We start from the raw sequence: 15,391 nt of genomic DNA, 5'->3' as shown, positions 1-15,391 counted from the left end.
AATCTCCTCAGAAGACAAACACGGGACACAACCGACAGAGTTTTTCGCCGTCCAGTACTTCCCCGAAGCAGAGAAACTACGACATCATCTTCGCAGCCTTCAACACTTCATTGATGAAGACGAACATCTTGCCAAGGTCATCCCCACACCCCCACTACTTGCCTTCAAACAACCGTGCAACCTCAAACAAACCATTGTTTGCAGCAAACTACCCAGCCTTCAGAACAGCGACCACGACATCACACAACCCTGCCATGGCAATCTCTGCAAGACTTGCCAGATCATCGACACGGGTAGCACCATTACACGTGAGAACACCACCCCCCAGGTACGTGGTACATACTTGTGCGACTCAGCCAATGTTGTCCACCTCAGACGCTGCAGGAAAGGATGTCCCAAAGCGCGGTACATTGGCGAGACCATGCAGACGCTGCGACAACGGATGAACGGACATCGCATGACAATCGCCAGGCAGAAATGTTCCCTCCCAGTCGGAGAACACTTCAGCAGTCAAAGCCTCTGATCTTCGGGTAAGCGTTCTCCAAGGCGGCCTTTAGGACGCACGACAACGCAGAATCGCTGAGCAGAAACTTGTAGCCAAGTTCGGCCAATATGAGTACGGCCTCAACCGGGAACTTGGATTCATGTCGCATTACATTCACCCCCCCACCATCAGGCCTGGGCTTGTGAAATCCAACAACTGTCTTGGCTTGAGACAATTCACACCTCTAACCTGTGATTATCCCTCTCCCAGTTGCTCCGTCTGGACCTGTAGACTTAATTACCATTCAAAGTATCGTATTGCATCTTTGACTTTGTCTATATACATGTTTCTGGAACCCGCCTCTTCATTCACCCGAGGAAGGAGCAGCGCTCCGAAAGCTAGTGAGTCAAAACAAACCTGTTGGACTTTAACCTGGTGTTGTAAGAGTTCTTACTTTGTAATCTATGCTTCGAATGATAAAGGCAAGTGTCCCAAATGCCTTTTTCACCACCCTCTTACCCTGTCCTTCTGCCTTCAGAGATCTATGGACAAACACGCCGAGGTCCCCAGGAATTATTCTGGTGAACCTTTGTTGCACACCCTCTGTGGCAAGTATATCCTTCCTTAGGTAAGGAGATCAAAACTATACACATTATGTCAGGTGCAGTTGCACCAAGCCTCTATAAAATTGCAGCAAGATACCTTTACTTCAGTATGCAAATTCTCTTGTAATAAAGGCCAACGTCAGGTCTTTTGTCTTTCTAATTGTTTGCTGAACTTGCATGTCAGCTATCAGTGACTCTTGAAGAAGGACACCCAAGTCCCTTAGGACAGCAACACATCTCAAATCACTCATCATTTTAAAAAACTGTATTTCTGATTTTCCTGCCAAAGTGGATAACTTCACATTTTTCAACATTATATTCCAACTGCCATGTTCACTCACTCACTTAGCCTGGCTAAATCCTCTCAAAGCCTCTGTGCATCCTCCTCACAATTTACTTTCCTACCTAGTTTTGCGCCATCAGGGGCAGCACATTGGTGCTATGGTTAGCACTGCTGCCTACCACGTTGAGGATCCGGGTTCCATCCCAGCCCCTGGTCACTGTCTGTGTGGAGTTTGCACATTCTCCCAGTGTCTGCGTGGGTCTCAGCCCCACAACCCAAAGATGTGCAGGTTAGGTGGGTTGGCCACGCTAAATTGCCCCTTAATTGGAAATAAATAATTTGGTACTCTAAATTTAAAAAGAAAATTGTTTTGTGTCATCAGCATATTATAGTTTGTCACCACATCCAAATCGTTGATATAGTTTGTGAATAGCTCGGGCCCAAGCGCTGTTCCCTGCAGCTCCCACTAGTCACAGCCTGCCAACCTGAGACTAACCCATTTATTCCAATTCATAGAATTTACAGTGCTGAAGGAGGCCATTCGGCCCATCTAGTCTGCACCAACCCTTGGAAAGAGAACCTTACTCAAGCCCACGCCTCCACCCTATCCCCGTAACCCCATTAAACCTCTTTGGACATCAAGGGCAATTTAGCATGGCTAATCCACTTAACCTGCATGTCTTTGGACTGTGGGAGGAAACCGCAGCACCCGGAGGAAACCCATGCAGACACGGGGAGAATGTGCAGCCTCCGCACAAACAGTGACCCGAGACAGGAATCGAACCTGGGACCCTGGAGCGGTGAAGCAACTGTGCTAACCACTGTGCTACCATGCTGCGCCAGTATATTTCCCTCAATCCCACCGTAAATTCTATGATTCTATGGGCTCTAATATTGCTTATGGACCTCATCGAAAGTCTTCTAAAAATTTAAATACCACATTCAGTGCCTCTCCCATATCTATCTGCTGGTTGCATCCTCAAAAACCTTCACCAGGTTTGTCAAACATGATTTCCCTTTCATAAATCCTTGTTGACTCGGCCCAATCTAGCATTATTTTCTAATTGTTCAGTTATCACATCCTTTATCACAAATTCTAGCATTTTATCTACTACTGATGTCAGGCTAACAGGTCTGTAGTTCCCGTTTTCCCACTCCCTCCATTCTTTAACAGCGGGGTTACACTTGTGACCTTCTAATCTATGTAGCCACCTGGGATGGCCACTTACAATAAGAAACATGGAAGGTCGCAAAGCATAACAAGAAATGTGGACAATATAAGGTTCAGGCAGGCTCAGAGCCTGAAGGTATATTTGTGAGCGAAGAATCCAGACAACATCAAAACCCCCAACCGATTAGCATTTTGATGGCCCATCTCCGTAAGATAAAAGACTGATACTTGAGTAACCAATACAATCCCAGACATTTTGGCGCCACTCCCTGTACTCAGGAAGCATCAACAACAGGGTCAATGACCACTTAGGTCACACCCAGCCATCCAAACCGAAGGATCGCCCAAAAGAGCGCGAAACTCCCCAAGGATAAAGAGTGACCGCCATGCGTTCAACCTCTCTTGGACCTGGCGCTCCGAAAACGTCCACCTCCAAGTGCAGCACCACCAGAAGCAAGTTCAAGTTCTACGCCCACTACCAGACGGATGAGCCCAGCTGAGCAGCAGTTACTTCTCCAGACCCAGTAGATCCAGATTCGAACAAAGGCCACTGTTCCTCTGACCTAAGACGGATGCCTGAAGTTAAGTACAGGTTGTCAGAGTTGTTAGGTGTAGTTTAACTAGTAGTGTTTATGTTGCATGATAATTGTGTGTGTAAATAAAGTACCATTGATCTAGAACTAACTAACTGGTGTTTGGCTCTTTGATCGGGATCCGGTTAAACCTTGTGGTGGTATCATTTGATACCTGGCGACTCTGAGCAATATAATATCGATATCAAAAGAAAGAAGGGCAACCTTATTGATTGCCATATTTATAGCAGGTTAAAAAAGGCAACATCTACAGGAGCCGTTCAAGAATCTATAGAATTTGCAAGGAAAGAACAAATGCATTCACTCACCTCTTTCAGATTATCAAGTCCAGGGGATTTATTAACTTTCAGCACCATCAGTTTCTCCAGTACTACTTTTTTTACTAACAGTAATGTTTTCCCATTCCTCATTCCCACTACTAAGTTTTCTAGTACTTCAGGGAGGTTTTTGGATCTTCCCCCATGAAGACAAACATAAAGTATTTGTTTAGTTGCTCTGCCATTTCCTTATGCCCCATTATAAATTCTTGTTTAGCACAGGGCTAAATCACTGGCTTTGAAAGCAGACCCAGGCAGGCCAGCAGCACAGTTCAATTCCCGTAACAGCCTCCCTGAGCAGACGCCGGAATATGGCGACTAGGGGCTTTTCACAGTAACTTCATTTGAAGCCTACTTGTGACAATAAGCGATTTTCATTTCATTTCATTTTCATTTCTGTCTCTGCCTGTAACCGGCTTACATAGGTCTTTGATAATCTTTTCCTTTTTACAAAGCTATATCAACTTTTAAAGTCCGTTCTATGTTTTTTGCAAGTTTACTTTCGTATTCTATGTACCCTCGCTTTATCAGTTTCTCCTTTGCTAAATTCTGAAAAGTTCCCAATCCTCAGGCTCACTACTTGCTTTTTTTCCCCAAAATACTTTGACTTGGTTTTGAAATGAAATGAAATTTTAAACTGCTTCACCTTTCTCCACACTCTTTTAAACGCTTCGCCTTTCTCCACGTTCTTTTAAACTGCTTCGCCTTTCTCCACACGCTTTTAAACTGCTTCACCTTTCTCCACTCTTTTAAACTGCTTCACCTTTCTCCACACGCTTTTAAACTGCTTTGTCTTTCTCCACACTCTTTTAAACTGCTTCACCTTTCTCCACGCTCTTTTAAACTGGTTTGCCTTTCTCCACACTCTTTTAAACTGCTTTGCCTTTCTCCACGCTCTATTAAACTGCTTTGCCTTTCTCCACGCTCTATTAAACTGCTTTGCCTTTCTCCACGGTCTTTTAAATTGGTTTGCCTTTCTCCATGCTCTTTTAAACTGGTTTGCCTTTCTCCACGCTCTTTTAAACTGCTTCGTCTTTCTCCACGCTCTTTTAAACTGCTTCACCTTTCTCCACGCTCTTTTAAACTGGTTTGCCTTTCTCCACGCTCTTTTAAACTGCTTCACCTTTCTCCACGCTCTTTTAAACTGGTTTGCCTTTCTCCACGCTCTTTTAAACTGCTTCACCTTTCTCCACGCTCTTTTAAACTGGTTTGCCTTTCTCCACGCTCTTTTAAACTGGTTTGCCTTTCTCCACGCTCTTTTAAATTGGTTTGCCTTTCTCCATGCTCTTTTAAACTGGTTTGCCTTTCTCCACGCTCTTTTAAACTGCTTCGTCTTTCTCCACGCTCTTTTAAACTGCTTCACCTTTCTCCACGCTCTTTTAAACTGGTTTGCCTTTCTCCACGCTCTTTTAAACTGCTTCACCTTTCTCCACGCTCTTTTAAACTGGTTTGCCTTTCTCCACGCTCTTTTAAACTGCTTCACCTTTCTCCACACTCTTTTAAACTGCTTCACCTTTCTCCACGCTCTTTTAAACTGGTTTGCCTTTCTCCACGCTCTTTTAAACTGCTTCACCTTTCTCCACTCTTTTAAACTGGTTTGCTTTTCTCCACGCTCTTTTAAACTGCTTCACCTTTCTCCACGCTCTTTTAAACTGCTTCACCTTTCTCCACACTCTTTTAAACTGGTTTGCCTTTCTCCACGCTCTTTTAAACGGCTTCACCTTTCTCTACGCTCTTTTAAATTGCTTCGTCTTTCTCCACACTCTTTTAAACTGGTTTGCCTTTCTCCACGCTCTTTTAAACTGCTTCACCTTTCTCCATGCTCTTTTAAACTGGTTTGCCTTTCTCCACGCTCTTTTAAACTGCTTTGCCTTTCTCCACACTCTTTTAAACTCAAAGTTATGGTAACTCTTACATGAATTGCAGCTCTTCCCTCATTCACCAATTTTCCAAGCTCACAATTTGTAACTAGCTGCACTCGGGTGACCAGCCGCTGTCTTCACGCCTGCTTACTTCATGCACTTGACAAGACCACCTCTAGTTATACTAGCTGAAATTCTACAGAGATGAGTCAGTGCCGCTGCCTGGAGAATTTAGTTCAAACTAGCTACCTAGCCAACTAACCTCAGCTGCCTCTCCTGCATCGAGCTTGTTTATCCCAAAGACAGAAAGAGAATTAACTTTAACAGTAAATTGTAGTTAATTTTAAAAATAAATTTAGAGTACCCAATTGTGTTTTTCCAATTAAGGGGCAATTTAGCGTGACCAATTTGGTAAACACACAAGGAGAGAATGTGCAAGCTCCACAGGGACAGTGACCCGGGCCGGGATCGAGTAAATTGTAGTTAAATTTGAAATGCAAACTAGACTAGATTTTTGAAAGAGATTAACCCTTAAAATGTCCTCATTCAGCAAATTCCCACGCTCACACTCTTGTGACTCGTTGCACTCAGTGGCCAGTTGGTGTCCTCATGTTTCCTTAATTCCTAGCCTCAAAAACCATCCCTGTGAGTGCTGGAGGTAATAGATTCATACAGTACTGAAGAGGCCCTTCAGCCCATCGAGTCTACACCAACTGAACTACACTAAATTTACACTAATCCCATTTTCCAGCATTTGGCCCTTAGCCTTCAATGTTATGACATTTCAAGTGCTCATCCATGTACTTTTTAAAAGGTTGTGAGGTTTTCTGCCTCCACTACCTTCCCAAGCAGTGCATTCATTCATTCATTCCCTTCACCCTCTGGCTGATAAAATGTTTCCTCAAATCCCCTCTACACCTCCTGCTCCTCACCTCAAAGTTATGACCTCTCGTTATTGATCCTTCAACTAACAGCTGCTTCCTCTCCACCCTGTTTCGCAATCTTGTGCACCTCAATCAGGTCCCCCTCCTCAGCCTCCTTGTTCCAAAGAAAACAACCAGAGCCTATCCAGCCCCTCTTAGGCAACGTCCTAATGAATTTCCCCTGCACCCTCTCTAATGCAATCACATAGTAAGATGATCAGAACTGCTCACACAACTCCAGTTGTGGCCTAACCAAAGTTCTGTACAGCTCCAACATAACCTCCCTGCTCTTAAAATCTGTGCCATGACTAAAGGCAAGTGTCCCATATGCCTTCTTAATTACCCTATTGACCTGTCCAGCGCCTTTAGGGATCTGTGGAAAAGCACCCCAAGATTCCTCTGAGCTTCCTGGTGTCCACTGAGTACTCCCTTGTCTTGTTACTCCTCCCAAAGTGCATCAGCTTACACTTTCAGGGTGAAATTCCATCTGCCACTGATCTGCCTATCTGACCAACCTGTCTATATCTTCCTGCAACCTAAGACCTTCTTTCGCAATATTAACCACCCTGCCAATCTTCCAGTCATCCGCAAACTTACTTATTATCCCCCTAACATTCTCATCTATATTGTTTATATATCACAAACAATAACAAACCTAGCACGGATTCCTGTGGTACATCATTGGACACCGGCCTCCAGTCACACAAACAGCCTTCTACCACCACCCTCTGTCTCCTACCACTAAGTCAGTTTTGGACCCAACTTACTAAGTTACTCTGGATCCGATGTGGTTTTATCTTTGTTATGGGCCAGGGTTTAGAAAACTCCAAAGTATATCATGTTCACTTGACCTACAACTGTTTATAGATTTTGGTTACGATGAGCACAAGAGCCTGTCTTTCAGGTGTTATTCAACAGAGTTCTTAGGCGCTTTTAATCAAAAAAACAAGCTTTATTCTAAGAATTTAGTTAACATTTGTATAAACACAGAGTAAGAATTATCAACTAGAAACATAAAGACCCCACACAGCTACAGTAATCTATGTATAATCCTTAATGAATTTCCCCTTAACTGTTCCAATCCAATAACAAAATCCAAGTAAAACCAGAAACCCCTTTCAAAGGTGTGGCCCAGCACACGGCATTCTCACTGGTATAAGACTTGTTACTGATACTCTGTTCCCCTTTTCAAACAGCAGGTTTGAATTCTTTCCAGAAAGCCATTATCTCTTTCAAGTTATCAAGCGGTCTGGAAACAGCTTTTAAATTGCAGAGAGACACTTCTTTCAACCTGTGCAGTTCAAACCAGTCCAAACTCAAAGCAAAAGTAAAACTCAGAGCCACAGCCCAGCACCACCCACACAGTGACATCACTGAAGCCATGTGATAAGACAAAAACATTTTTTTTTAAAGGGACACTCCCATGACACCTTCTTTATCAGTCTCCCATATGGGCCTTAGAATCATAGAATTTACCTGCGGAAGGAGGTCATTTAGCCCATCTAGTCTGCACCGACCCTTGGAACGAGCACTCTACTTAAAAGCCCACACCTCCACCCTATCCTCGTAACCCAGTAACCTGACCTAACCTTTTGGACACTAAAGGGCAATTTAGCATGGCTAATCCACCTAACCTGCACAGCTTTGGACTGTGGGAGGAAACCGGAGCACCCGGAGGAAACCCACGCACACACGGGGAGCATGTGCAGACTCCGCACAGACAGTGACCCAAGCCGGAATCGAACCTGGGACCCTGGAGCTGTGAAGCAATTGTGCTATCCACTCTGCCACCGTGCCTTGTCAAAGGCTTTTCTGAAATCCATATAAACTACATCAAGGCACTACCCTCATCCACATACCCAATCACTTCCTCGAAAAATTCAATCAATTTAGTATAGTGGAAATGAAAATAAATGGTAAAAAGCAGAGGATTAGTGCCAAAGAACCTCATCTATTGAATTGGCAGAAGGCATCAGAAGATTCAGGTGGGGCTAGGATAGCCTGCATCAGGCAGGCTCTACTTTTTTTAAGCTTCATGTGCTGGACTACAAAGTCATACAACAAAATGCAAAATTATGAACTGAGATTTATCAAATTATTGAATCCATCACACATTAAACAACGTCACAGACAAAGCAATGGCTAACTATTACCATCCCTGTTTGTTGTGCTGCTACCGATAATGTAATTAGGATAAGTGAATTCAAACTCTTGCCAGGGCAAGGGTAATGCAACAATTTATTCTTTGATGACCGAAAAGTGAAAGTTATGCCTAAAAGCATTACATAAACTAATAGACATTAGAGAGACAATTTAACATTGTAATTCAATGTCAGGACTCTGCTGAAAGCATTCAAACTACTCTGCAGATTTATGAGGGCAACAGAACTCCTCAAATGAATTATAATCTCAAAATTCCACCAGTCTTAGCCGTTATTCATATTGCACAATAATGCACCTTTGAACATAGAAATATTTTGGAAATAGAAAATTACTTGGCTGCAAATTGATCATATACACCCTTAGAATAAGATTTAATCTTTAAGACAATTTTCTTTGCAAATTTTGTTTCCAGCTGATTATGAAGTATATTCCTTATTACAGATTCTGCAGTCTCCTCTAACAGCATTATTTAATCAGGATGACATATTTTCTTTGGTAATACTGAACTAGATTTAACCCTCGGCTGATGATTGGACCAAGCAATGATTACTCACATCACATCCTGAGAGGCTCGGTGCAAGATCAGCAGCTTGACAACATCCACATGCCCATTCCGGACAGCATCGTGCAAGGGAGAATCGTTCTGGTATCCTGGCGTGTTCAATAGAACGCCAAATTTCAGTAACAGCTCGACAATTTCCACATGTCCATGGTTACAGGCTTCGTGCTACAAACACATAGCCATTTATTAAAAGCTTGAAGAAAGATATGCACAAAGATCACAATGCCAACATCAAGTCAAATAGTAAAACATGGGGTCAGATGAATAAGCTTAGCAATCAAGCAATAGATTTAAGACTCCAGCATTGGACAGTTCCCAAATATTTGAGAGAAAAGCAGTATTTATTTTCTGTGAGAACACATTGGAGCTACAAACGCATACATTTTGTTAATATTCACAAGTTACAGGGGCAGGTACCAAATAAAAAATTCTAATGCTAAAACAGCTTGAGCAGCAAATTGGGGCAGAGTTCCATTGAGCAATGAGGTTAATCTACAACCCCCCGCATATGTTCAATTCCTGCTCTCCATCATCTAGATCGGAAGATCCCAGGACAAAAACTATAACACAGCGACAAACACTGGTAGACTTCATTGCACAATCTGCAACAGCTAAATGAACTTCTTTAAACAAAGGTTGATTAGAATATGGAAATTGTTACCACACGGAGCAATTGAGGTGAACAGCATTGATACATATAAAGAATGCTAGATAAGTACAAGGAAGAAAGAAATAGAAGGATATGCTGAGAAGGAATAGATGAAGACAGTTGGGAGGACACTTGTGTGGAACATGAACACCAGCATGTGTCAACTGGTCTGAATGACCCATTTCCATGCCGTGTATTCTACTTAATTATATGTAACACCGGCAGCCCGGTGGCGCAAGTGCCTCATGGCACCGAGGTCCCAGGTTCGATCCCGGCTCTGGGTCGCTGTCCGTGTGGAGTTTGCACATTCTCTCCGTGTTTGCATGGGTTTCGCCCCCACAACCCAAAAGATGTGCAGGATAGGTGGATTGGCCACGATAAATTGCCCCTTAATTGGAAAAAATGAATTGGATATTCTAAATTTATAAAAAAATAGAAACACAATTTTTAAAATTATATGTAACACCACAGGTCTGCCAAAAACGGACTCATTTTCTGTTTGGTAGCACAGTGGTTAGCACTGTTGCTTCATAGCTCCAGGGTCCCAGGTTCGATTCCCGGCTTGGGTCACTGACTGTGCAGAGTCTGGAGTCTGCACGTTCTCCCCGTGTCTGCGTGGGTTTCCTCCGGGTGCTCCAGTTTCCTCCCACAGTCCAAAAGTGTGCAGGTTAGGTGGATTGGCCGTACTTAATTGCCCTTATTGCCCAATAAGGTTAGGTGGGGTTACTGGGTTATGGGGATAGGATGGGGGTGTGGGTTTAAGTAGGGTGCTCTTTCCAAGGGCCGGTGCAGACCTGATGGGCCGAATGGCTTCTTTTTGCATTGTTAATTCTATTAAATAAATTCTATGAAATGTAAATTATTTTTTAGCACCGTCCAACTTTCAAAGGACTTGAATAAAGCAAAACAGTATTTAACATTTTTTCTGATCAGCTACTCCAGGCTGGTTTCTGATGTGGATCTGTTGCAAATGGAAATTTTTTTGTGGGTAAAAGAAAGCTACAAGAAAGCACAGCTAAGTGTAGCTTGCTCGCCCAGAGTGCTCTCAATAAACTAATCACCTATATGGGGATAGACATCAAACTGATTTAGATGCAGCCAGTGCTGTTCGACATGCAGTGAAACTAAGCTGAGCCTCAATAACAAACCCCTTGTTCTCATACATTCCCATCGCCTGCATCTAAAGGAGTTCTGCCTTTCGTTGAAAGCACTGTGCAAAATAAATATCTTTTACTTTAGTGCCATCCAGACATTGATGAACAATCTGAATTATGTTGAAGTGATTTCCTTTTGTTGCAGCTTGTGCAATTTTGAGACTAGAATTGAACAAAACTCTATTTTTGGGGACGATACTGTAATTTTCCTTATATTTTAAGTCTTTGTTACTTTTTACACTTCATGCCAGTGGGCATTGATCAGGGCTTTTTTTGCGGAAGATCATTGAGATTGCAGCATGTGATGAAATACCCAAAACTTGGATTTGGCACTGCTGGGTCACAAAATCTCATGATCTATCATTTCATTCCATGCAATTTGTGATCTGCTGCCAATTCCTACTCAGCTCTCCAGGCACAGCTGTCTATTACACTGCACTGCTTGAGGAACAAGAATACTGTGGGTTTTCCCTGGAGAACCTGTGGACACATCTGTTCACACATTACTGGAAACGCAACTATCCCAATTTTACCAAGCTTGCTGCATGAAAGAAAATAAAAAGTTCAGAAGATGAAATAATGGCCAAATATCTGATTGCCACTAATAGTAAAGTTTCAGGAAGGCTGGCTCTTAGCTAAGTGATAATGCATTTGTTATTTAACAGCAACATTTCAATTGCAATAATTTGTATAATTAACAGCACAATCTTTGAAAAGTTCTGTAAATTACTTTATTTTGAAACAGTCAAATGCAAATGAATTGAAAAAGCCAATTAAGCAAATTGCGAATGTCTATAGATGTTGTTTAACCTGTGCAGAAAAAGTGTGGTAATTTACGCAGCGCAACATGCATTTCCCAAACACTGATAAAATCCAGAACCGCAAAAAGCAGAACCTATGCATGAACAGCATGTTTGCCTTACTTGGCTACCACAAACTAGTGATCTCAGTCATGGCACATCACCCTCTGCAGCTCCTTAACTGAACAGCAACCATAACACTGAATTCATGCCTTAGCTTGGGCAATTGTTGGTGTTGCAGTCCTACACTTTTCTGATCTACCATGAAAGCTGCAACAGTGCTTACATTGTAAATGGGTGGACGTTGCTCGAGGGAGACAGTTTCTAGTTGGGAGTGGAAGCCTCAGATTCCATAGAATCCAGACAGTGCAGAAGGAGGCCATTCGGCCCTTTTGAGTCTGCACCAACCCTCTGAAAGAGCACACTACATATGCACCCCCCCCCCCCACACTATCCCTGTAACCCCTGCTAACCTGCGCATCTTTAGACTCTAAGGGGCAATTTTTGGCATGGTCAATCCACCTAACCTCCACATCTTTGGACTGCGGGAGGAAACCGGAGCAGTCGGACGAAACCCAGCCAGACGCAGGGAGAACGTGCAAACTCCGCACAGACAGTCAACCGAGGTCAGAATCGAACCCGGGTCCCTGGTGCTTTGAGGCAGCAGTGCTAACGACCTTGCTGCCCTTTATAGTGGGTTAACTCACTGTAAACGGTCTGAAGCTTTTTGTCAGGTATCCCAATCTAGGGAAACTTGTTGCTGCTGCTACTCCTTGAGAAAGGTAGTGAGACAAAGCGAATCATCCTGATTGCAATGAGACGTAAGCATCTCCTTTAAAACAACTGACAGGTAATTCGCAGGCAGGCAGCTAAGCTATAAGTTACAGCAATCCTACTGAGAAAAGATAATCATATCTGACTGGCAACGTACAGTCACACTTAATTGACAAATAGTTCGAACTAGTTTACGTTTTTAAATCAGATGCAGAAATACAAAAAAATTATTTTGTGAATAGGAACAAATACATACCAATGGCATCCATCCTGCATTGTCTTTGATATTTGGATTAGCTCCATTGTCCAATAGCTGCTCCACTGCTGCAATGTCGCCCTAAAACACAGTAAAATGGTCGGATCAGTATTACACTGGTTAAATAATACGGCACACTCCGTTTTTGTACATAATCTGCTTATACATAAATTCATTTTTAATATTTTGCTTTGGTAAGGTAATATACAGTGAGCAATTTATCAGAACTGCAATGTTATTTAAAAGATTTTATATTAAATACAATTCACCCATTGCCTTCAGCTCGCTTCAGCATTGTAATCCTTATGATATGAACACAAGAGATAGGAACATGAGACAACTTCATAGCCCTTCAAACCTGGTCGATACCAGGGTGTGAACAGTTGTGCTGTATACCATCGAATTAGGTCAAAGATAAAAGAAAGTTGGGTGAAGAATAGCTCTTCAGCAGTTCGACCTAGATGCAAGGTTAATGTGATTCATACTGCCATGGGGAAAGAGGGCAGAGGAAGCCATTTTTGAGATCAAGTTACAGGCATCCCAACAAATCAAGGAGTATCAGACAGCAGAAGTTCTCCGTGGTCAGCAAAGGCAGCTCAACTTTGGGAGCCACCACAGCCAGATATGGGCAGTTTCTAGTCGAAAAGACGCATCCTGTAGTCTTCTACGGATTCCAAATTTGTTCCGACACAGCTAGGAGAAAGAAGAATCATCAGAACAGGTTTTACTGTTGGTGGTGGATTTAAGAAACTCTCCAAAAACTGCGCAAAGTGCCTGGAGATGAACACTCAAAGTGACTACTCAGCAAAGGGGGGAAACTGGAACCCACTGAAGGCTGAGAGCAACTGCGGACTGTTTTTTTTTTATAAGGATTGTAATTATGTGGAGAGGGATACACATGATAGGTATAAAAGGGGAATGTTCCTCACTCTGGTTCAGTATAACTTGCCAACAAACAGAAAACAGTGTTAAGTCAGTAGTGCTTTTAGTCACATGCTCCAGTAAAAGTTTTAAAACATGAAATCTTGTCATGTCATTCTTCCAGTTACAAACTTTTAAAAAGAGATTCAAACTTCCAGTTATCAGTCTCTATGGAGATCGTAACTACACAAATGATGTTAGGACACCTAGAGCCTTACAAGTTTCAGCATTTTAGACCACTCCTCTTGAGAAAACAATGCAGCCGACCGATCCACATAGTGGCAAGTAGTGAAATATGGTTCAGAATATTTCGAAGTCAAATCCGCAACACACAATATGCCCAGAGGGTGGTGCAGCTGCAGAAGTTTCCAGAAACATCAATAGCAATGTGAACTGCCAGTTCTGTGGGTGTCCATGGCAATCCTGCATATCCAGTCACAAGGGGACCCACAAGAAATAATGAAATCATGTACAGTTTGGAAATACTTGAATGAGGAGCCTACCAGAAAACATGAGGTGCGAACCTGGTGAAGCCAAAACAAAGAACTATATTTGGATGCTGAGCAGAATGAGAACACGAAGGAATTACACAACCAATAATTAGGTCTAAGCTCTGCAGTCCTGTTACATCCAGTCTTGAGTGGTGATGGAAAATTAAGCAAAATTCAGGAGATTCTAGGAATAGACCCATGTTCACCAATGGCAGAGCCCGGCACATCAGTGCAACACAAGGCTAAAGCATTTGCAACCATCTTCAGCCAGTAAGAAGTGAATGATCCATCTTGGCTTCTTCCCAAGAGCCCCATTATCACAGATGCCAGACTTCAGCCAATTCAATCCACATAGTATCAGTATCAAGCATGAGTACACGAGAGATAGCAAAGATTATGGACCCCAACATCCCTACTGTAATGATCTCCAGAAACTATCATAACTCTAGCCAAGCTGCCCCATTACAGCTACAACACTGGCATCTACCCAACAAAGTGGAAAATTACCTGGATATTTTCAGCCCATAAAAGCAAGACAAATAGAATCCATTCATCACTTGCCATCCTATCACAAGAGTGGCAGAGGTGTCATTGGCAGAGCGATCGAGTAGCTGTTAGTCAGCAAAAATCTTCTTACCAGAGTCCAGTTTGGATTTCACCAGGATCACTCACCTCCAGACCTCATTACAGTCTTGGTCTACACATGGTCAAAAGAGCCAACATCCAGAGCAGAGGTGAGTGCGAGTGCTCTTGGCACAAAGGCAGCAAGCATTTAACCGAGTTTGACACAAAGGAACCCCAGTAAAACTGACGTCAATGGTAACTGGAAGGGGAAACTATTCATTAGCTGGGGTCCTGTGTAGCACAAAGCCCCGGGACATTGCGGAGTTTTCAGGGAAATATTCCATCTTCAGCTGCTGAATCAATGACGTCTCCTGCATAGGTCAGAGGGTTCACCAGGGCTGGTTTAGCTCAGTGGGAGAGACAGCTAGTTTGTGATGCAGAACAAGGCCAGCAGCGCGGGTTCAATTCCCCGACCAGCTGAGAATTCTGAATTCTCCCGGTGTACCCGAACAGGCGTCGGAATGAGGCGACTAGGGGCTTTTCACACTAACTTCATTGCAGTGTTAATGTAAGCCTACTTGTGACAATAAATATGATGATTACTATTATTATTGCAATGGTTTCAGTTCCATTCATAATAATGAAATGTTTGTGCCCTCACCAAGACCTGGATGATACACATGCTTAAAAGTAGCAAGTAATATTCGTACCACACAAGTGACAGCAATGACTAACTCCCACAAGAGACAGTTGACCCATCTCCCCATTACATTCACTGACATTACCATCGTCGAACGCCCCACCCCAACATCTTTTGAG

The 15,391-nt window shown here is 43.0% G+C and overlaps 1 protein-coding gene across 4 annotated transcripts in view; it reads right to left on the bottom strand.

Moving 5' to 3' along the window:
* Positions 1-15,391, bottom strand: part of bard1 (BRCA1 associated RING domain 1) — a 317,511-nt gene that overhangs the window by 228,289 nt on the left and 73,831 nt on the right. For all 4 annotated transcript variants that reach the window (XM_072483151.1, XM_072483157.1, XM_072483165.1 and 1 more), the window contains 2 exons: positions 12,597-12,677; positions 8,956-9,128 (listed from right to left, as the gene is read on the bottom strand). In XM_072483151.1, coding sequence (XP_072339252.1) covers positions 8,956-9,128; positions 12,597-12,677 — 254 coding nt within the window. The remainder of the gene's footprint in view (positions 1-8,955; positions 9,129-12,596; positions 12,678-15,391) is intronic.

This window comes from Scyliorhinus torazame, chromosome 2, assembly GCF_047496885.1.
Source record: "Scyliorhinus torazame isolate Kashiwa2021f chromosome 2, sScyTor2.1, whole genome shotgun sequence".
Classification (NCBI taxonomy): Eukaryota; Metazoa; Chordata; class Chondrichthyes; order Carcharhiniformes; family Scyliorhinidae; genus Scyliorhinus; species Scyliorhinus torazame.
Note: the sequence above shows the minus strand (reverse complement) of the source record. Positions and strands in the feature narration are given on the sequence as shown.